The sequence below is a fragment of the Medicago truncatula genome, chromosome 7 (genome assembly GCF_003473485.1).
Source record: "Medicago truncatula cultivar Jemalong A17 chromosome 7, MtrunA17r5.0-ANR, whole genome shotgun sequence".
NCBI classification, from domain to species: domain Eukaryota; kingdom Viridiplantae; phylum Streptophyta; class Magnoliopsida; order Fabales; family Fabaceae; genus Medicago; species Medicago truncatula.
Genome location: NC_053048.1, coordinates 3611834 through 3635810, shown reverse-complemented (window position 1 = coordinate 3635810; position 23977 = coordinate 3611834). Strand labels below are relative to the sequence as shown.

At 30.4% G+C, this 23977-nt stretch overlaps 1 protein-coding gene and 1 long non-coding RNA gene across 5 annotated transcripts; one reads left to right on the top strand and one right to left on the bottom strand.

Annotated features, from left to right (window-relative positions):
• Window positions 1–3068: 3068 nt before the first annotated feature.
• On the bottom strand, window positions 3069–5905 carry LOC11414187 (uncharacterized). 4 transcript variants are annotated; one of them, XR_003006733.2, is made up of 6 exons: window positions 5635–5905; window positions 4818–4888; window positions 3909–4104; window positions 3654–3743; window positions 3387–3435; window positions 3069–3280 (listed from the first exon to the last, which is right to left on the bottom strand). It is a non-coding gene; the product is annotated as an uncharacterized lncRNA (long non-coding RNA). The 4 variants fall into 4 exon arrangements; XR_003006732.2 differs by having other exon boundaries at window positions 3654–4104; XR_005642873.1 differs by having other exon boundaries at window positions 3654–4104; window positions 4818–4847.
• Window positions 5906–9983: 4078 nt separating this feature from the next.
• On the top strand, window positions 9984–12003 carry LOC11408538 (isoliquiritigenin 2'-O-methyltransferase). The gene is made up of 4 exons (XM_003621292.4): window positions 9984–10482; window positions 10582–10895; window positions 11007–11071; window positions 11522–12003. The coding sequence occupies exons 1-4, from the start codon at window positions 10031–10033 to the stop codon at window positions 11816–11818; spliced, it is 1128 nt and encodes a 375-aa protein (XP_003621340.1). The 5' UTR covers window positions 9984–10030; the 3' UTR covers window positions 11819–12003.
• Window positions 12004–23977: the final 11974 nt, after the last annotated feature.

The window sequence follows — 23977 nt, the reverse complement described above, 5'->3', positions numbered from 1 at the left end:
TAAAGTGTGAATTGAAAAGAGATTAAGAAAAAGGTTGCATGGTTTAATTGCTATGCCCAATGCGAGATTAGGTTTGTGATTCAAATATTTAACGGCGATTAGGGAATCGTTGAATCCCCATTCGTCTTTGTCGGAATTAACTTAGCAAAACATCAGTTATGTGGTGTCTAATTATGATTTAAGAAATCAGTTTTAGAACTTCTATTAACCGTAACGACAACATGTGCGGTAAGTTAGCCTAGTTAAAATTACGGCATTCCCGGAAGGAAGAATTAGAAAACATAAGGTTTAATAATTATTTTAATTAACTAGAATTCAAAAAATTAGCAATTAGAACTTCCATAAACAGAAGAAGAATTTCGAGTTGTCAATCTTACTAATATATACGGATCAATTTTCAAGATTACCAATATGGATTCTCAATCGAAAAAGCGTTAAGCACATGCAAGAACAAATTAGATCGGGTACAAGAAAAAAAAAAAACAAAATAAAAACTTTACTAATCGAATCCAAGAAATAAGAAGGGGTTCATCTTAGAACCTTAATCAAAGAGGTTTAGTTGCACATGGCAATAAAAATCATAACAAAACAATATAAAAACATACCCTAGAGAAAACAAGGAGAATCAAGATCATCTGCCTTGGACTTGGACTTTAATGCTTGACCCTCGCCTTGAACCGTTAGATTTCTAAATGAATAAGAATGCGTGCAAGAGTCTCTATTTATAGCATATGACTACTTAGGGTTTAAGAGAAGAAAACTGGGTTTTTTCCACTGATCCATCTTGGAAACACAAGCAGAGAGTGATTTTAACGAGTCGAGTAGCCACAATAGTCCTTCAATGTATTGAAATTTCAAAATAGTGTGCACTTCGTTAGTCAAAATGGTACCATACGTTAAAATAGTCCTTTAATGCCGACAATAACCTGTTCATATAGGGACTGTATGACCGTAAATAAGTAGTTATAGGGGTTGATATGACGATAAACAAATATACTAGGAGAATTATATAACAATGTTAATGAAACATTTTAGCGCAAGAGACTATTTTGACTCACATAATTCACAATCAGAGATTATTTTCAAATTTCGATACATTAAAGGAGTAATTTGACTAATTGTTAAACATTCAAGGACTAAAATGACTATTATCCTAAATTAAACATTGTTTAATTTGAAAACTAAAGTTAGAATTTGATTGGTGCTAAAAGACATAGTTAGGTACCGTTTTTAACACCATTAAGCTCTTTTAGTCTCTTTAATGACACCAGTCTTGCGAACTGCGATATAATTAATAGAGGACGATCATGGACACCTTTTATGTTTTTTTTTTTTTAGGGTTTTGGCCTAGTCCCACTCCTTTGTAATTATTTTTCCCCTTTTTTTTAATAAAATCTCTAGAGTTTGACGGCATAGGATGAAGGTTTCTCGGGGTGCCAACCTAGTTGGTAAGTCGATGTTGCCTTTTGATGTCTATCCTCTCTCCTTGCTTATAAATATATATATATATATATCTTTAGGGAAATGCTAACTTGTGTCTTTGGACATAAGTTAAGAAATTAAATATAAAAGTTTTTTGTTGGAAATTTTGCATTTATTGTATTAAAAATTTCAAAAGTTATCTTTTCAATATAAAATTTATTTTTGGATCTTTTTAACTTGTGCCCTAAGGGCACAAGATAAAAAACAATACGTAGAAACTTAATCTTAGAAATTTTGCATTCAAATCTTAAAAGTTTAAAAACTTATGTTTTCAATGCAATATTTATTTTTCATTTCTATTTTTAGATCCTTATCTTGTGTCTCAAGTTAGTATTTTTCTTTATTTTTTAATTTTATTTCAAGCTCCTTAACTTATGCCCTAAGGTTACAAGTTAGCATGACCCTTATCTTTAAGATCCATTTTCTTATTGAGTGAAATTCATGTGGGTATATAACACACATTGAAAATAAATCTTACATAAAGTGGTGAGACCCACATGAGTTTCACCATATAGGAGAGTGAGTCTTGCTAACATTTCGCATGGAATTAAACAATAGTAAATGTATCATGAAGACACAAGTTAATAAATCAAATATAAAAATAGTTTATTGCATTGTGTGTATTAAATTTAATTTTAACTTTTTAATGAATAAAATTTAAGAGAATATTTCTTCTTTTAAATTTCTAATAGGTAAACTAATGACACAACTTATCATTACTTTTAAACAAGTCATAAGTCAATTTTAAAAATCATTCCATCAACTAACACAAGTTTAAATTTGCAAGGACTTTACATTATTTTTATTTTTTTTCAAAAGTGTTGAGGCGAAATGGGTTTCAGGAGATTTGTGAGAAGTATAACTCAAATTTGAGTAAAGTTTTCATAAATAATAGTACTAATAAAAAAGAAGATAGACCAAAATTGAATTTTTGATAAAGTTTTCACCAGCTTAAAATAAGCATAATATATTGAGATAAAAAATAAAAAAATAAGCCCAATATTACATTTTTATTTTTTTATTTTTTGGGTTGACAAAAATAAAATGATATTCATTCATTTAAATTGATATTCTTGATCAACATCACTAAAAATATAAAAGATGAATTTGCGAACAAACTCACATCATCCAAGTTTTTTTTTTGTTGAGAGACACATCATCCAAGTTAATAACATACAACGGTAAAATGCCTAAAAATAATATGATAAAATCTAAATCACTAGACTGTACTAGAAAAATTTCATATAGAGACAGGAGATATCTGTCTCTAAATTGCAAAATTTCCGTCACTAATCCTGTTAGAGACGGAATCAGAGACGGATCAAGTTCCGTTGTTAATTTCGTCGTCTCTAAGCTTGTTCGAGACGGAATTAATATTTCCGTCTCTGACTGGAGACATAAACAATTCCGTCTCTGATTGGAGACAGAAAAATTCCGTCACTAACAATAAAAAAACCGTCACTCAAAGATGAAACTGATGAATATAAATCCGTCTCTAAGGTATATAATTCCGTCTCTACAGAGACGGAAACATAAATTCCGTCTCTAAATATAATGTTTTTTTAAAAAAAAAAAAAAAATGCCTCTGAAATCAAATTCACAATAGAAATTTTAAATTATATTGGTCTAAGCAAGCATTTAAAATTTATAAACTTTACTTGCTTGAGTGAATACATAATATTCTAATAGAGTTTAACTTATCATAAAATAAGTTGTCATTTATTTACACTTGCATCTTATTTAAGCTTCACAGGTCAAATTCTAGATAATGTGCACTTCATAGCATCCATTAGGAAACCTGCACCCAAGAAAATTAGTAAGCTCTAAATAATAAAGACTAAGACTAATACTATTTATTAATGAAATTTTAACAAAGGAGAGAATTAGAGACTAATGTAACTTACATCTTTGGTAAAAGATAAGGGAGCTGATTTCTGAATACAATTCCAGAACCTTTTTAAATGGTAACAGAAAAGCTGATTAGTGACATTGAAAATTGTTAAAAATATGGCTTAAATGGCTGATTTAGATCAGATTTCAAGCTCTAAATCTGGTTCAAAAGTAGTTATATAACTTGCTCCAAATCTGAGACCCTAAACTTATAAGAATGCATGGAATCCCTGACTGCTGAAAATGCGGAAAAACTTAGCCTATAAGGATCAAGACTTTACCTTTTATTTGGCCCATCACCTTTCGTGTTTCATCTTTGGCTGGCATTTTAAGTTCACAGCCAGTGACAAGTTCAACTCTAAGCATCAAACCTTTTCCTCACATCAGCAATTATAATAGAATAAAAAAACAAGTTTATTAGAGACATAAAGAGAGAAAAACAAATTATGATTCTTTTATGTTACTCTCCCTAGAATGAATTCATGAATGCTTTCTTATGCATTAATCTTAGATGGAAAAAGGAATAGAAACCTTACATTTATATTTGTCTTTGAGTGCGTTAAGTCCCTCTTTCAAATGGGACCTCACTCTTTTCTATTATTACTTTCAAAACAGCCAATTCTACATCTATACAAACAGGATTTCCACCAAAGTTAAAGTAATATCTGTGAGTCAAAACCTTTGCAATCTTAGGAGTAGTAACAACATCAAGAGGAATGCCATTTCCAATACCTGCCAAAAACAAAATCAAGAAAACAAGCAAACAACAATGAGCACAAATACTTGATTAGGTGGTATATATTTTTCATGTGTAGATATAGTAATTCTATATTCTTTGGTGCGGAGAGTTAGGTTGTTCTGAATTTTTCTAGTGTGTAATAATATAATAATAACCCATGCATGTGTTACTTTGCAAGAGATATAGACTATCAAGTAATTAACTATTTGACAACCATAAAGGCCTTTTTTTTTTTTCTAGGTTGTTCTGTTTTTTTTTTTTTTGCTTTCATTTTGTAATTGAAAAATAGTGATGGAGAATGTATGGAATAATACTAGAGGATATACAAAAATGAAACACTATAAGAAATTGATATGATGATAATATATTAAAAACTATATGTACATGATATGCAACGAGCCATCAGCTAGGTAGGACACTAAACATACATTGGAAATGTTTTCAAATAAATGAATATTGTAGGCTGACCCTTTTAAAGGTTTACTGGCTTATCACTACCAAAGACTGCATATAAAAGCACCCACAACAGAGGTTTGAATCACAGTATCATGTTATCTTCTAGATCAGTCTAAGAATATTAGTTCTTCCTTTTTATTTATTTCACATTTCGATGCATTGTGTTTTTCAAATTTTAGGAAATAATATTCAAACTCAATCAGTATCATAAATAAATTCTAAGAGCAAAATGATGAAAACATATACTAACCTCTTTTGCTTCTTATTTCTCTTCCTCTTTCTTGAAATGTAAATGATCAAAAATAAGTGGACTACATCAGCCTATGAAATAGAAAATGTTTCAATCTAATTGACTCCAACTAAACTACATTGGCCTATAAGTGGAATCATGTAAATATGAAGTCTTAAAACCTAAAACTTGGCTAAAACTTAAGCATTACAACAAACAGAGAAAAAGAGATAAAAGAGTAATATCAAATGCATCACTACTCAAATTCAAACCCAATCATTGATATTCAAATTCAAAATCAACCAAAACTCACTAAATAATAATAATAATGATTAAGTTAAACGCTTTTTCACTTGGGGAATAAGCTGAACATGCTAAATTTAACACTTTTTCACCTATGGGTCATATTAAAAATCACTGCCCCATTGCATAGAGATAGCACAGTTAGACCATATATTATAACTAAGCAAGTAAGTAGTAAAATTATAGTCAAATAACCTTAGCAATGAAACACTAAACTTAGATAGAACAATGCATAATTAATGAATAATAGGAACAGAATGCACAACAGACACACATACATATAGAAATGATAAAGAAACTGAAGTTCACCAATTTTTTTCTCACGTATAAACCCTTTTTTTTTTGTAACAAAAAAAACCCCAATTTTTTTACAACTCCAATTTATCAATTGGGTTCTCAACTCCAATTTACATACCCCTATTTACAAATTTATAAACTGGAGAGGTGAAAAAAATCTAAATTACAAACTTCACATAAGAAACTAAGCAACAAAGAACATGAAGAAAAAAGTTGAAATTGATAAAGATGAAATTACCTAAGATTTTTAACAAAGAATCTTCACTTGGTATTTGGTTTGTCTTTGTATCCCGTAATTGGAATTAGGGTTTGGAATTGGGAATAAGAGAAATTGATGGAGGTGAGCTGTTGGTAATTGAGGAGAAGGATGAAATGGGGCTGTTGGTAATAGGGTTTGGAATTGGGTATAGGAGGAATTGATAGAGGTGAGATGGTGGTGAGAGTGAAAGAGCAAAGAGGAGAAGAGAGAACGTGAAGTGTAAAAGAGTAGTAGAAGTGAAATGTGAGTGGGAGAGAGAGACATAACCTATATTATTCTTATTATTATTATATTATTAAAGAAAAATTAAAAAGAGCAAACCAAAATTTTGATGAGCTGGGCGGCACCTTTCAAAAAATTAGGCGGGCAATGAAATAATTTGGTGGAAAAATTAACTTTTCATTCGAGACGGAATTGATCAAAGACGGAAACTTTCCGTCTCTAACAGAAGTTTGACTATTTCTATAACTATCGACCATTTAGAGATGGAAACAGAGACGGAATACATTAGATACGGAAATAGATTGTCTCTAAATTCCGTCTCTAAATGTCCTTTAATAGCATTAATGATAAATCAAGCTATGTAGAGACGGATTTAGAGACAGAACAATTTTGACACGGATATTTCCGTCTCTAAAACCGTCACAAGCACATAAATTATAATTTTCGTCTCTCAGTGCTTTTTTCCGTCTCCAATTTCGTCTCTAATAGAGACAAAATTAATTCCGTCTCTAAATTCCGTCGGTATTTCAGCTTTTTCTAGTAGTAGCATGCTTTCGGATCTACAACATCGACGTAGAAATCATTGATTGAATATGTGATTGACTGAAGTTGATCATTCAATATGATCTAAACAAACACCGCAAGAAGACACACGAAATCAAACAACACCACACAAGACGACGAACAACACAACACCGCACTCAGACGATGAAATCACGAAGAAAACACAAGAAAAAACTTCATATACGTGAAAATCACTTATTTAGATCGAAAGAAAGGGGAAAAAGATACAAATAGGTGATTATATGTCCAAAAATGACGTAAAACCACCACTCCTCAAAGAGTGAAAAAGAAAGAGAACTTAGTGGAAAGTTGGAATTTCTCTCACTAAAAAACTATGACAGACTCCAACATAAGTTTTTGTTTGTTTGTGAAATCCCAATATTACAATTTGTGTATATAATATAAATAAATAAATAAGAAGGAAATTCAACTTATTTCAGGAGTAACTCTACATACAGTTACTCACTTGATAAGTCATTATAATCATTAACTTTCATCAATCCAACTGATGAAGTAAAAATTATTATTTAATAGATCAATTTCCAATTTATAAGAGTAAAAATTTCCAATTTTTCAGATATTAGTGCTAATCAAAGAAGATAAATACATTGTTACTGTTAGCGCAGCAAAATTGCTTGCAAAGCAAGCTAGGGTTTTGTTTTAGGAATTTAGAGAGAATTAAGAAGAAAAGAGAAAGAGAAGTTTTTGTATAAATTCTAAATTCATTAAAATTGAATTACACATACAATGATGATTATATACATGATTAGTTACTTGGATTGTGAAACAAGTTATCTCACAAACCCTAACTAACTTCGCTAAAAACAAGCTAAAGGGTGAAAAACTAATAACCAACTTGATTACTTTTGTGTTTTAACCAAACAAACCTCGATTAAGACAATAATCATCTAAACTTGAATTAAATCTAACAGTTACATGGGGTATAATTGGTTATTGTTGGGCTATGAAGCCCATATACATGATACGATATCGATACGATACGGCACCAATACAGAAAATTTTTAAAATTCAGGATACGATACGGCTGTGATACTTCAACAAAAAAAATGAAATTTAAACTACATATTAAAACTCAAAATACAAAATATGGACTAAAACTCAAAAGCAAAAAAATTGACGCAAAACTTAGACCAAACAAACATATAAAAACGATAAGGCACAACAATGAAATTGCATTCTCACAACAATCAACAATAGCATCGTTCTCAAACAAACAAAGAGACACAAAACAGACGGCGGCAACAATAGAAATATAAATGTAAGTAAGATTGATAATAAAGAAAGCGACAATTAGTCAATTACATATATAATATATCCTAAATAAAAGAACATCATTACTTAGTCAATTACATATATACCAAATATAATAGAAACATCAGATAACTCGCACATATCGATTTTCCACCGTCTATCCTTCGTATCCCAGATGTATCTGGAAAATATCGGATAATTGTTTTTTTTTTTAAATAAAATTTAATCTTCGGATACTCTTCAACATATTCTAGAAATGGTGGTTGGGCCTAACACAACCCCACAAAATCGGCTTGTGAGGTGAGAATTTTCCCCACTTATAAACACATTGTCAGGCCATCACCTATCCGATGTGAGACTCTTAACACGTATCGGGAAATATCGAACATGTAACGGTGCATGATAAGTAAGGGATACGGTTCATCATCTATTTTGAAGTATATGAACTTCAAAGCTGTTGGAATATATCATATACGAATACCCACCAATATGATAATATGTTAAGAGATTATTCGAGAATTCATGCTAAAAGGATCTCCTGTATTCCTCCACATATTTTTCATAAATGAAATGCTTAGCATGGATATTTTAACAAAAATTAAAACTACTTGATCAGATTCTTTAATTGTGGTCAATGAGTAATAGTTTATCTTCAACCTTATTAGTTGATGCTTTAAGAATGTTATTTTTATGGACCGAGTTGTTTTCCTTCCTTTTTTTTTTTTGTTAAGTAGCCTAGTGATTAGAGCTCACACAATTTAATTACGAAGAAGTGGGGTGTCTGGGGTTCGAACCCCGACCCCTACATATAATATGCAATATCCATATCAACTGAGTTAAGCTCACGGGGAACCTTTTATTTTTTACCACCTTAAAATAAGAACAACATTACATATAAGATGTCTTTCTCTCACTTATCGTTCTTATATCATTATTTTAACAATAAACATCAGCTGACTTACTAACTAAAAACAAACATCAGCTGACTTTCTCTTGTTTACAACGTCACACATAATTTTATTTTGTTCTAGAAATAAATATTTGGCAGGCTATGCTACTTATAGTAATTAAAATTAGATTTCAATTGATATATGCACACTTGTTGGCATCTATTTTGAAAATTTATTCGTTTCATGAACTATTCTTCTCGCAAACCACGCGTTTTTGTAGACTTTGGTTATGCTATTTAATATTTTGGTCTCTTATTGAATTTGTTTGATCTATTGTTTATGTTATTTAATATTTCTTATGATGACTTTCTTTTCATGAAAAGTTTATGCTATTTTTTTGTACAAAAATTATGCAATTTAATCCTGTTAAAATATTTAAATTAATAACAAAATATTTAAATTTAATTATCATATATTATAAAAATATTTATTTATGTTAAAATAGATTAAAGTGTAGTGCATATTTATTAAGGGAGGGTGTTGTAATTCAAGCATCTCATAGGGGAGGGGAGTATAAATTTTACTTTTTAAGGGAGGGGAGTGTATATTTTAACATAAGAGGGGAGTGAAATGTAATTCAAACTTCTCTTAGGGAAGAGAAGTGTAATTTATATATTTTTGATTTTGATACGTCCTGATGTTTGCACAAATATTAATAAATTGTCTAATTAATTTATATATAAATTAAAATATCCTTAATTTTTTTTGAAGGGTTTACTTTATATAAATGGATATTTAATATTTTAATTAAGATATCGAGGGTGAAATTGAGAGAGAAAATAAGTTCAAATGCTATTTGAAATAATATCTCAAAATATGTTATAAATCCATAAAAATCTTATAAGCTCAAGAGAGAATGACATTATCAAACAACTTTATTTTGATTATAGAGTTTATACATTATATGTTAAAAATACGTATTTATGGAGTATCAAAGTTTTAGAGTGGAGATACAAATGTCACAAATATGTATATGTATTTTGGTGTTTCCAAGTTATCTTTTGAAGTCAAGAAAAGCAATATATCTATTGAGGTCTCATACGATATGAGTTAAAAGATGTAATCAAAAGTGCAAGTCATAAGTTAACTTTGACGTATTATAATTACTTTTGAAGCAGGAACAAGTCTATTCTAGGGTTATATGTTAACTAGGATTTCGTTGAAAGCATTTAATTAGTATAACGTTATTAATTAACGTTCTAATTATAGAATTTTTAAGTGTCACATCAAAATGAGATAGTGACATAAATTAACAAGAAATTGAATGTTTAGTGCCAAATCTGGCTATAAAATAGAGAACTTGAAAGAAGTAAATACACAACCATCACAATTTGCATAGACTCACCCAACAAAGAAAGAAAAAAAACATGGGTTCCTATACCAATGATAAAGAGAACCATGTAGTGGAAACTCTCACCCCACAAATAGATGATAGTGGTACCCTCTTAGCCATGATTATAGGTTCCAATATGGTGTTTCCTGCAGTTTTTAAAGCTGCAATTGAACTCAACTTGTTTGATATCATTGCTAAGGAAATATCACATGAAAGTAGTGTTGGATTTGTGTCGGCTTTCGAAATTGCCTCAAAGTTACCAATAACTCAATACTCCGACTTACCAAATAGGCTTGACCGTATGCTGCGCTTACTTGCTAGCCACGGTCTCCTGTCCATTTCCACTCGGACCAACGATGATGGTAGCATTGTGAGAGTTTATGCAATCACACCTGCCGGTAAACACTTTGTCCATCATGAAAATGAGGATAATTATATGGACGCATTCACATCATATTTGAATCACCCAGCTTTCCTAGGAGTGTGGTAAGCGTTTCTTCCTTGAAATTCGATAGCTAAAAATTCGATAGTCACAAAAAATAATCGTTTGTGTTGTTAAAAACAAAAATAATTTTTGTGATATAGGTCGAATTTGAAGGAAGCAATTATAGAACCAGAGATAAACGTATTCGAGAAAGTTCATGGAATACCTATCTATGAATACTTTGAGAAAGATCAACAAATAAACAACTTATTTAACAAAGCAATGACTCAAACATGTGCAATTCACATGAAAATAATCCTTGAAATATACAAAGGATATGAAGGAATATCAACACTGGTTGATGTAGGAGGTGGAAATGGACAATGTCTCAAAATGATTATATCCAAATATCCATCAATAAAGGCAATCAATTTTGATCTCCCACAAGTGATTGAACATGCACCACCCTTTCCAGGTTATTATTTGATCACATCTCAAATTTTATATTTAGTGACCACTTTCCCAAGATTATTTGTTTTTGAAAAGCTTTCCCTATAGTTATGAAATATTGTCAAATTTTATTTAGGGATCGAACATGTTGGAGGAAATATGTTTGAATGTGTTCCACAAGGAGATGCTATAATGATTAAGGTTGGTGGTATACATACATAAATATGAAGAAAAAAAATTAATCATCTTCTTTTATATATATATATGCCATTAAATAAAATAGGGCTTTAGCCCATGTAATATAAGTCATTTCCGGGTTTACCTTATGTAATTTTTTTTTTTATTTACCCTTGTAATTTTTTTTTTCCTAAAACCCCCCTAATAGACCATTAAAAAACGAAATTTTTTTCTTTAAAAATTTTGGTTTTTGAATGGCCTATTATGGGGTATTCTGAAAAAAAAAAAAATTACAGGGAGGTAAATAAAAAAAAATACAGGAGGGTAAATCCAGAAATGACCTATATTACAAGTGGTAAAACACTATTAACCCAAAGAAATATAAATATAAAATATTTATTTTATCTAATTAATTATAAATTCTTGCTAATATCATTGATTCTAACTTTGTACACATGGCTTATGTTATTGTAGCTTGTGTTCCATAATTGGTCGGATGAAAAATGCTTAGAAACTTTAATCAATTGTCACAAAGCTTTGCCTTCAAATGGTAAGGTCATTATTGTGGATTTCATATCTCCAGAAGATCTAGAATCAACAAATGCATCTAAGATGATTTCAATTGTTGATAACATGATGTTTATCACAGCTGGTGGTAAGGAAAGAACTTCAAAAGAATTTGAAAGTTTGGGTAAACATTCTGGATTTTCTAAATTCCAAGTTGTTTGTCGTGCTTTCTCCATCCTTGGAGTGATGGAACTTTACAAATAAATAAGTCACACATCGATTGTAATATGTCATATAAATGTTGCCATGTATTTTAAACTTTCTAGGTTTCAAGATTTTTGTTACATTTTATTATATTGTGATGGAGTTTTACTGAAATAAATCGCTTTAATTCCCGTTTAGCACTTCTTGTGTCGGGGATCGTTTCAATATATCATGTTGATTAAAAAGAGTTGATTTCTTCAATTGATTGTTATTGGAAATATGGCGTGCACTTTTCTTTAAGATTTTTGTTACTCACATTCTCCTTGATTTTTAAGATTTTTGAAGGGACGACTATAGTCTTAAGAACATTTATAATCCAAAAGCAACATAGTAAAAGGAGATCAATGAGTTGGAAATTCATTGAGTAGAAAGAGGAGAAGTGAGAAAAAGTTATTGATAACTCAGGAATACTCTTTATTGTGATTTATGAAGTTGAGTCATTTATTTACGGACATCATAACTGAATTTAGCTAAAATTCCAAGAGCAGTTTGATCGGTTTAATGACTCTTTCGGATAAGGTCAAAAAGAAGCTAACCTGCAAAAGTGGAGAAAATAAACTGAATGGCTATGAATGAATAAAAGATAGTAAAATATGTTGGAGACTCGATCTTATATATCATGAATAACGTAAGTTAAAATGTGGGAAAAGATTTGCACGAATTTAAAAAATAATCAACATTTTAATTCATTACCGGGTATTAAAAATAAATACCATAATATAAACCGTAACGCTCTGGATTTTTCATGCAAGACATTACGTCTAATTCTTTATTTTTAGAAAAATAGGACTTTTTTTTTAACAATAGTCAAGCATATTAAATTCCAAACTAGAACTTAACAAAAATAGTAAACAATGATTTAATTACAAACCTAACATTTTAAGTCGAGTTAACTATGACACTAATAAACTTCAAAAAATATTTTAAATTACAACTCAGAAAAACCCAAATTTATTTCCCCGCAAACGCGCTTCAAACAAAATACAAGCACATATCATAACTTCTTTGGTACCTAAAATGTTGGTTGTAAGGGTTAGTCTTCAACACCCATGCAATAAAATCAATAATAATTTAAGACATCAAATAAAAATATACAATCATCATCAAGGAATCATTATAAACCATGTGTTTTTCATTTAGAATAGTATCCGCTCCAAAATGTAAGATAAAAATAAACACAAACTCAATGTTTTTTTTCTTCTTTTGACAAAGACACAAGACTCAATGGTAATGCAGATGCATGAAATGCAAGTAGACCATGATCTGGATATCTGGTTTAAGAATTAAGGACTAAGAGAATGAAGGAATCTTAGATTTAGATGATGATGTTTTAATATGACAATATGGAGCCTGTAACGCCCTCTTTGAATTATTTGTTTTATTTAATTATTTAATTGAGTCTAGAATTTATTAAGAAGAGTTTAGAATATATTTATATGATTATGTAATTTATTAAGTGGCTTATTATATTATTTAATAGAATAAGATTTGAAAATAAAATAATATTGGGTTTAGGGGTTGTTATGAGATTTTAGAGAGTTTGGGGGAGAAAGAGAAATAAGATAAGATGGATGGTGGAGATATAAATAGGAAAGGCCTAGTTTAGAAAAACATAATGTACAATCATTTGGAGAAAAGGGAGAAAAGCCAAGAGAAGGAAGAAGAGCTAGAGGGGCTGCGATTTCATCTTATAAGGTAAGGGTGAGACTAACATTCAATCTTATTAAGTCCGTAATTCTGATGATTAAATTTAACAAGGGTGGGATTAGTTTTGGAGGATTTGAGAATTAGGGTTAGAGTGAGGAATTGATGAAAAATTGTTAGATTGATGTTGAAAGAGTAGGTATATTCTTGTCTCTAAATTCACTATTTATTCATCATAAGGGTTGTGTACTCATGTGGGTAGTGAAGGGTTGTTAAATTTGATTATTTCCTTATTCTTTTAATAAATTAATGTTAAATTCATGCTATAGTTTACAGTTGTGATTTTAGGTATATTCTTGTCTCTAAATTCACTATTTTTGCGTGCTAAATTGGTAGTTGATTGAGGTTATATTCATGTGTGCTGTTTTGTGCTTCAAATTTTGATTTGTTTTATTGTCAATCGACTCGTATTGATTAATTATTGCATCATGTACTGGAATATGATTTTGTGCCGTGCATATGCCTTGTTTCATTGGTTACTACTTTTCGATTCAATTGATAAGCCATATCAAAATAAAGTATGATAAAAATTGAGAAATCATAGTGTTTATCAATTATATTAATTTATATTTTGTTTTAGTATGTTATACGTGATACTTAAACTTTATGTTGAATTTAGTTAGTTTATTTTGGCTTTGCAAAGAACAAAACTTTCTGCTGTGGTTATATTTGTACATTGACCATTATATGATTGAATTCTTATTGCTAATTGATTAGTATAATTAAACTGCAATTTTGATTGAATTTCCATTCTAGAAATTTAACACTATGTCGTGTCAATCCCTTCAAATTGCTATTTTGTATCTATTATGTTTCATGTGTATTAGTTTAATATATTTATTTTCCTGATTTTAATCTCATATGATTTAGTGATGTGTATTAATGTGCTATTTGAAGAAGTGTGCTTTAAAGATTTGTTGATATAGAGATGTGCTATATAAAGATGTGTCATATAAAGATGTGTTATCTAAAGATGTGTTATTTGATGATGTGTTTTGATGATGTTATATTGTGATATAATTGTATATGTATTACTTGAATTATATGTGAATAATTGAGACGTTGTTGACTTGCATTTGATATTATCATGTCATGCTGTTTTTGTATACTATTGTGTTGCTGTTGTTATTTAACTAAGCTGCATGAGTCGGTCTAAGTTGATTAAGATGATGAAGTTCCAAATTATTGGATTATACAAGAGTTGTCGATTTAAGATGTTTAAGAAGTCGAGTTCATGCATTAGCATTCTTTGTTGGGGGCTTGATGCTCTGGAGTATATTAATACTTAAATAGCGATAGGGGCTTGATGCTCTGGAGTATATTAATACTTAAATAGCGATAGGGGCTTGATGCTCCGTATTAGTATCACATGTATATAAGAGGTCTAAGTTGCATAGTCGAGTTAGAGTCGTATTGTCGAGTCAATGATGTTTATGTTGATAAATTGTGAAGTGTACAAACTATGATTGAAGTGTTTAATGATATATTATTATCTATAATGAATGTTAAGATGATTGGATGTTGATTAAATATAATTGTTGAATTATATGCTTACTATTATTGTTTTGTGAAATCTCACCCCTTCTGCTTGAAAATGTTGCTCTTCATATGAGTAATTTGCAGGTGATCGAGTTTAAGTTGCTGTTAGATTGCTGTCGTGAGTGGATTAGCTCTCTCGTGTGTCTTAGGTGCTCTGATACGTAACGGGATGAGAACTTTGTTATTGCTTTTCTATTCCTTACGTATTGTTTTTGAAGATTTATGACTATATTTTTAGATTGGATTTTTATGAGACATTTATGAAGAGGCCTTCGTGCCAAAGACTGTTTTTGAATAAATTCCGCTGCGAAGTATTAAAGATTTTGTTATTGAATTTTAAAGGATAAATAGTTATTTATTCAGTCTAGGATTTTAAGAAAAGAATGTGACATTCCGTTTATGTGAATACTCTGATTATTTTTATGAAATTTTTATGTTGGGAAAACGGAGTGTTACAGAGCCTACAAGTATGAGAGTAAGTCTTTGATCGAATATTAATAAACTGTATATAACAGTTCTTTTAGGTCCATTATTTTTCTTATTCCTTTCTTACTTTTGCTTTCACTTTAATCTCTAATAATAATAAAATGTTAGGATCAGTTATTATACACTTTCACTCTTTTTTGTCACTTCATACTGTATAGGAGAAGTCATTTAATGACTGGGGATTTTAACTTTAAATATATGAAGGTAAATATGTTTTGTGTTTATGTCGATATGTTTGTTAATAAATTGTTAAGAATGGCTTATAGCATGTCGAATATCGATATGATAAGAAGCTTTTTTCTTTGTGTTTATTACAAGTTTTCTAGATGATCTATTGTATCTTGATTTATGGTTTCATGGAGCTCTGTTTGATTTCTTATTTTTCGTGATGCTTATTTGATGGCAGACTGTGGGAATCAATCACTTTTTGGTGTCATCCAGGTATTCTTGGACTTCTAGAGAAATTGAAGATGCAGAAAATGCTTCCTCGCTCCTGGCTGCTGATGTTATTTATAGTGATGACCTGACAGATGCATTCTTCAGGCTGATTTCATGAAGATGCCATTCGAAGACAATAGTTTTGATGCAGTGTATGCTATTGAAGCCACCTGCCATGCACCAGATGCTGTATGTGAAATATTTCTAACTCTATTTAGTTTCACATCCCTACTTCTTTTTTCCATACTATAGGTTTCTATCTACACATGCACCCATGTATTGTCAATTATTTTGGATCAAGACTGTGATTCTTGGTGGTCCAGGTTTTTGATGTCTCTACAGCCTGAATTAGGACTTCACACTTGACCGCAATATTAAATATTGTGGTGCAATTGCATCCACTATTTAAAATCTTGGCATAACTAAACATTTATCTAACACTGTTTTTTTTTTGTATTATGCATAGTATGGATGCTACAAAGAGATTTATAGTGTTAAAGCCTGGCCAATGTTTTGCTGCTTATGAATGGTGCATGACTGATTCTTATGAATGGTGCATGTGAATGATTGTTTTCAAAGACAACCACAAACAGTGGTAGGGCTGGCCTCATGTCTTGCTAAAGCTTAAAATGATTTTTTTAAACTTTATATAGATTTTTCTGTATTTATCTTGCTAAAACCAATAGACAAGTAATGAATGATGGACTCTTCTTTTAATTTATGTGCCAATCAGTTTATCCTAGAGGACTATGTAATGAACTTTTGTTTTATTGTTTTAAAATACTAGGTAGATTCAAAGTGTATGATGAGAACTTTCATTCCTTAGATCCAAAAGCTATAATGGGTGCTTGAGAATGATAATGACATTGAGGGGATGAAGACAATAGCCAAATCGAAGTATATATATGTTTAGTACAAGTTTTGGGGTTGGTTTAAATGGTCAAAGTAGTGAGAAGTTGATGTATTTTGTATGATAAAGTTTTGAGAGTTACTATTTTTTTTATTTTTTTTTGAACTGTGGAGACATTTGTGTTTTGTCATAATATGTTATGTATATAATTAACCATAGAAATTGTGACCAAAAATATATGTAGTGTACTATAATTAACCCTGTATTTAATATTTATTTGATATTATGTGGTGAAAAACACCCAATGAAATAAGAGGCAGTTTTTTTTTTTTTTTGGAGATATTTTCCTCATTATTCAAGGATAATAAACAATAAAAGTATAATCAACTCTAACGAACAGTAGAATTAATCTATTACGAGTTAACCAATGCTAATGAATAGTAAAAAAATTTATTTATTTATTTTTTTATAAATATTTCATAATCATTAAACAACGGTAGAATCAACGGTAACAATAACGGACACTTTACAAAATCAACTCTATAAATATCTCACTTTCATTTATAATTTTCACATTATTCTCATAATATTTATCCATATATATGGATAAATATATATCCACATTATTTAAAATAATGTCCTCTATTTTTTTTTTAAAAATCCTCTATTTTTTAATGAATTTTTAGTTGTGCAATGGTACAATGATTTTTTGAGTATTCATTTATGCTCTTTATCTTATTTTTGGTTTTATTTATGTTGTCCAAATGATTTGGCCCTGGCTATTTCAAAATTGAAATTGGACTTTATATAATTTCTTATATATTTTCTTCTCATTTATCCCCAACTATGGTCCGAGAAAATGGGGGAAAATGTAGTCGCAATTGCGGTTGCAATGTTGTTTGTGGACTCTTATAGCACTAGCTTGCTGACTCATTTTAAAAGATGTTTTCTCTAGATATATATTATAGAAAAAGCTCTTTTGAATTGAGATAAAATTATGATGCATTTTGAACTAAATCAATGATAGACATAACCTAGATTGCCAAATTTAGAATCAATTCATTTTAAAAGTTCCATGTAATGTTATAACTGCAATATTCACTAGGTAGTTGGCATGTTCTGCTCTTAGACTAATTGTTGTTTTATGATGAATCCAAGGAAATAAACACTTTATTATTGGTTCCTTCATTTGTTCCAATTATTTTAATCTTAAGTATTATGTTGAATTCATGATCTCATAAACAAAATATATATTTTTTAAATGGTTTGATAAATATTTTACAAAGACACAAATAACAACCTATTATAAAAATGCAACTACTCCCTTAATTTGTGCATGTTTCCTTTGGAACATTTTTTTTCTGCCGAACACGTAATTTAACACGTGCGAAGCATGTGTTTGTAACTAGTAACTCCTAAAAACACACTCAAGTTAATTTAATAACATAGGCATTAAAAAAAATTACTAATAACATAGAGTCCTCTAAAAAAAGAGTATGAAGTTAATATGCAAGCAATTTAAGGACCAAATATTCAATTTAATCTAAATCAAATGATATAAAAATATAACCGAGATAAAAGCACCACTTATTTGATGGTGATCAAGAAATGATGAGATAAAATAATATTGTTTCCCTCGTTGATAATGTGAATATGACGTACATGTACTATTGCTATTCTCTGTGATGATTTTTCATATGACCATCATTTTCAATGTCTAGTTTTTTCAACGACAAACATGATATAAATTTAATATGATGTAACTAATTTTTTTTCCAGAAGATGATGTAAATAATTCGACATGTGGACTTTTCCAAATTTGATTGTCGAATACAACATTTATTTAAACTACTAATAGATTACGTTTCGATCGGTAATGCATTTGAAAACACTGATCACCCTAAGACCATCGCTGTTCTAAGTTCCACCTTGATTTAAAGAAACTTAAAATTATCTATTATATGGTACTTTTTTAAGGTAGAAATTGGAGTGCAAAGACATGACATGATAGAATTGACATTTACAACACCCTAATAGTTTTATCATAATAAATGAAAGGCTTAACATCAGTTTTTGCCCCCTAACTTTTACGAAGTTGTGATTTTGGTCCCTTAAGAAAAAAACTACAAATTTGCCTCCTAAGTTTTGCAACTGTAGCAGTTTTGGCTTCCTAAGTGAGGTGTCACATCAGCGTACACCGAGTCAAAATTAACCTTGGGGCCAAAACTGCCACATATGCAAAACTTAGGGGGCGGTTTTGTAGTTTTTTTCTTATGGGACTAAAATCGCAACTTTAGAAAAGTTAGGAGGCTAAGTGAGTAAATGATGGTTTGGTTAATTATTAGAAAATAAGAGTTTATGATAAATTAAGGAAATAAAGGTGTATGAGTATATATGAGGTTTAAGTGAGTAAATGAGTAGTGTTTTATTTGTAGAGAATAAACGTGATAGGAACCAAGCTCATTAAGTTAGAAATTTGTTGATGACACATGTGTTAAGGCTGAAAACACCACAAAAAGATTGAAATACCCCTGCAGCAATTAATAACCGATGGGTAAAGAACTGACAGTTGTTAACTGTCGATGGAACCGGCGGCAATTAACTGCCGCGAGATCCATCGGTAGTTAACTGCTTATGCGATCCTAATACAAAATTTCTCAAATCTCAAAAAATTTCAAAATCTCTCTTAAAATATCTCTAAAAATCCCAATCAAATTTATTCAACAAAATCACAAGTAAGTAATCATAGTGCTATTAACTTACATTTTAGTTGTTATAAATATTTTTCTTTTTTAGTTTTTGAGTTTTTCAGTAGATTTATTTTATTTTAGTTTTTGAGTAGATTTACATGTTATAATTCATTTTTAGAGTAGATGTAAGTTGATTAATTTTATTAAAATGTTTGCGTGATGTTTATGTTATAGTTATGATTTTTAGGGTTATTTTAAATTTTGATGTTTGAGTAGAATTACAAGTAAGAGTATATGATTCATTTTAAAAGTAGATATAAGTTGATTAATTTTGTTAATTTTTTTTTTTTTCATTTTTATGTTATAGTTATGATTTTAGGGTTTATGTATAATTTTCACTCTAAGTGTTTGATGAAATGTTTGAATGAGTTTTTCATTGATTGTTTAATTTTTTTTGGTGTAGGTTTGAAACAATGACTGATTTGTTCAGTGTTTGCATACGCTTCAATGGTGGAAATCCTCAGATGTTCAAGGTTCGGTGCATTAATGTGACGTTAAAAGGTCTCAAGGATCAACTGGATGAAATCAACAAGGACTCAACCCCGGAGACACAAGGAGAGTGAAATACATTTGGTATGAACGTCCAACGTTGGACGACGGGAGAATAACGTTCTGTCGGCTAGAATTAAAGAACGACGACGACGTGAGGAACATGTTCTCAATTTTTTGGCAACACAACATGGTTTCGTTTATCGATATGTTTATCACATTGTAGAGATCAACTGAAGATATTCTCAACAATTTGATTCTGCCAGAAGATCGTGATTAGGTAGGGAATGCACCTTCCAACGACAACAATTGTCTTACCTCTGAAATTGGATAAGGTCAAACCTATTAAACAACAACTCTCAAGCATTTACCCGGAAGTTTTATTGTTCCTTTCAAAAAATTAGGTAGTGTCTTTATTTTGTTGGAATTTAAATTAAATTCTTGTTGGTTTGAAAAGTCAAAAGATTAAGAGTACACAACATGTATTATGCAGAATCAACTATATAAGTTATGTCACGGAATGCACCTCATGCTTTATGTGATGACTCGTCTTATATGAGGGAATTCGATGTGATAACATATATAGTTTATTTTGTAGAATACATGTGTTGTGTTCTCTTCATTCTTATAAGACACTTTAGGGAGAATGTAATGTAACGTAGATGATTTTAAATTTGAATAAATACGCAATTTCGCTTCGAATTTAATCAATACGCAAGCTTATTCAAGATTATTCAATAACAAAATGTTCCAAAATGTGCGGCATATTCAAGATTATTACAAGTCATTACATTATTTAATGATCTGCCTCGTCGCTTATCTCAATAAAGGTTGTGCTCGACAGTCCTTGTGGCACCTGCTTTTGGTTGAGGACCAAAATAGCATGTCCTCCCGCTCCTCCTCAGTCTGGACTAATTATACATCGGCACCTTCAATTTTTTTTTTTATGGAACCATTACATTCGATTTTGTGCCATGTCACAAGTGATTTTGCTTGCTTCTTCTCATCACCCTCTTTTTTGTTCAACTGAACATCACCCTAATTCTGAGTCTGAGACATATCTACATAAAGAAATCGGTGATCAAAACCTAAACTAATCCTAACCATTCAATCACAAATTCATAACAACAACAGTTCATAAAAAACCTAAACTAATCCTAACAATTCTACAACAATTCATCAAAACCTAAACTAATCCTAAAAATTCTACCACAATTTTCTAACAATTCTACAACAATATTATATTCAACTCTAATCTAACATCAAATCATAAAATCAACAAAATCTAATTATGAGACAATTTATCCAAAAAAAAAAAACTAACAATTCAATCACAAAACAACAATGCAATAGGATGATAACACCTTACTTGATTTTGTGAGCGTAATTGGCGTTGAATCTGCAACGATTGGGATAATTTTCACTTCTTGAACTTCAATCTGCAACAATGAAGTTTTGGAAACTCATAGGTCTGTTATGTTCTTATAAGAGACCCTCGGCACTTAACTGCCGATGAAATCCAAGGAACATAACTACCACTTGTTCCATCGTTGGTTAGTTGTCGTCGGTTAACTTAATATCGGTAGTTAACTTCCGGGGGTATTTATGTCTTTTATATGTGTGTTTCAGCCTTTTTATGTGTGTGAACTACAATTTTCATTAAGTTATGTGAGAAAACCAAGTTCAAACAAGAGAATATAAATAGATTGTAGTCTCATGAGAATTAGGGTTAGAACTCATAACTCATAAGAACATTTTGGGAGAAGATGCGAGAGGGGAGCTAGGAGAGAAGAACCTTAGGAGGCTAGAAGTGAAGATTGAAGTGAGACCCATTCATTTGAGAGGCTTGATTTGTGGATTGTTGAGGTAAGGTGGGAGTTTCTATTCACATATGGGTTATATGAGAAATGGGTAGTAAAAATGTTGTGCAATTTCTTCTTAATTTCATGTTCTTATTATGAATTGATGATGAATTCGTGGTCTAGTTTGTCATTGTGAATTTGTGTATGTTATTATTTGTAAATCCATGGTATTGATATGTTAAGTTCATGATTTAATTGTGTTGAAGTTGTATTTTTGAGTTTTATGTTTAAATGAGTAGAAACCATAAAAGTTGATGTATAAATTGATGTTTGGATGTGTTATAAGTGCTTAATTGAAGTTTATTGACCTTGAAAAGTATTTTTAATCACTTTGAGTTCAATGTGGATCAAATTAAGTGGTTTTTGGATGATTTTGATGCATTCCTAAGACCCAACATGGCCTTTTGTACCAGTCGCAGCGCTGACGCCTCAATTGGAGCGCCTAGTGCCCTATTATAGAAACCTGATGCCCCAGGATGAGGCTCCCTGGCGCCAAGCGCCCAGAGCAGTAACAACTTGAGATGTTCTGCACGTTTTGATTCTAGGCGGGTGGGTTCCGGGAACTCGTGGGTGTTCCTTTTATGATGTTTTGCTGTTGTATTAATTACTTAATGGTGGGAAATGAATGCATGCAATGAATTGATCATATGTGGTTACTTTTAAGTGAAATGATGTTGATTATGGAACTTGAAAATGAACTTAATTTTGTTAGTTTGAACTAGCGCAACAAAATGAATAACTTTGGAAAGGTTTTTGATGGCTAATGAGTATGTACACGCATGTAACCTTGATAAACTTAAATGTTGAAAACTATATGATGAATTGAGTTGATGAATTTGTAAATGATGGATTGTGGTGGTTATATGATGATGAAAATTTAATAATGTGAATGTGATGAATAATTGTTGAGTTATTTGACAAGGTGTAAATAATGAATTATTTGACTAAGTGTAACTCATGAATGTTTAATGATGTGAGATTGATGTGATTGTTGGAGATTATTATATAATGATGTGATTAAATAAAGATGTGTTATATAATGAAGTGATTATATAACGATGCGTTGATATGTTGACGTGTTTAGATGAAGATATATTGATATGATCATGGGTTATTTAATGATGTGTAACTGTCTAGTCGAGTTATGCATTGTTGATGTCTTATATGGTGTCCATACATTCATAGTCAGTCCTATTTGACGTTGTGTATTTGACGCTAGGGGACAATAATCAGTAACATACTTCTGATGTCCGATTTTATATGATTTTGTGGGATTAATCAATAATATAACTATGATATCCAAAAACCGGTACCGCGTGCGTATAGAGTCGAGTTAGGTACATTGCATACATATCTGCAAGTGTATTGATGATGTGAAATTTGATGATGTATTATGTGAAGATGTGAATATTTGAAGATGTTTAATTTGACGATGTGTTATACAAGGATGTGAATATTTGAAGATGTGACATTTAATGATGTGTCTTTATTGTAGTAATGTGTGAATGATGTACTCTTTACTACTTGTCTACTTGATGCCTTTAATTGTTATTGATGTTTGTATATGCATATAAGGAGTTGATAGAGATCTATTAACTTTGATGACAAGAATATATATATATATATATATATATATATATATATATAATGTGAAAACTCTCTATATATAGTGATGAATATGTGTTCAAATATAAATGATGTGTTGTTTACCTTGAAGTTATACATGCATTTATATTTTCTTTATGTTGATTATATTTTCAGCTTACTTGTTGGAGGTTGGACGACTACGCCCTTATGGTGTAGATTTGCAGGAAGAAGAAGCTCAGTAGTTGTGAGTTCTAAGTATGGCTTTGGAGCCTACTCACCTTGTGTATTGCTTTGGGAGTCTATTGAGTCGATACTTTGATTTGTGACACTTAGGATTTGAGGATTTTTATCTTTATTTTTCAGATTTTTTTAAAACTATGTTGATTTCAATTTGGTTGTTGAAATGGTGATGAGATGTGTACTTTGATGTTTTGAAACTTTCCCGCTACGACGT

Coding starts and splice junctions, on each gene's coding strand:
- LOC11408538 (XM_003621292.4), top strand. CDS start 10,031: ATGGGTTCCTATACCAATGATAAAGAGAACCATGTAGTGGAAACTCTC. Junction 10,483..10,581: donor CCAGCTTTCCTAGGAGTGTG/GTAAGCGTTTCT, acceptor TTTGTGATATAG/GTCGAATTTGAAGGAAGCAA. Junction 10,896..11,006: donor ACATGCACCACCCTTTCCAG/GTTATTATTTGA, acceptor AATTTTATTTAG/GGATCGAACATGTTGGAGGA.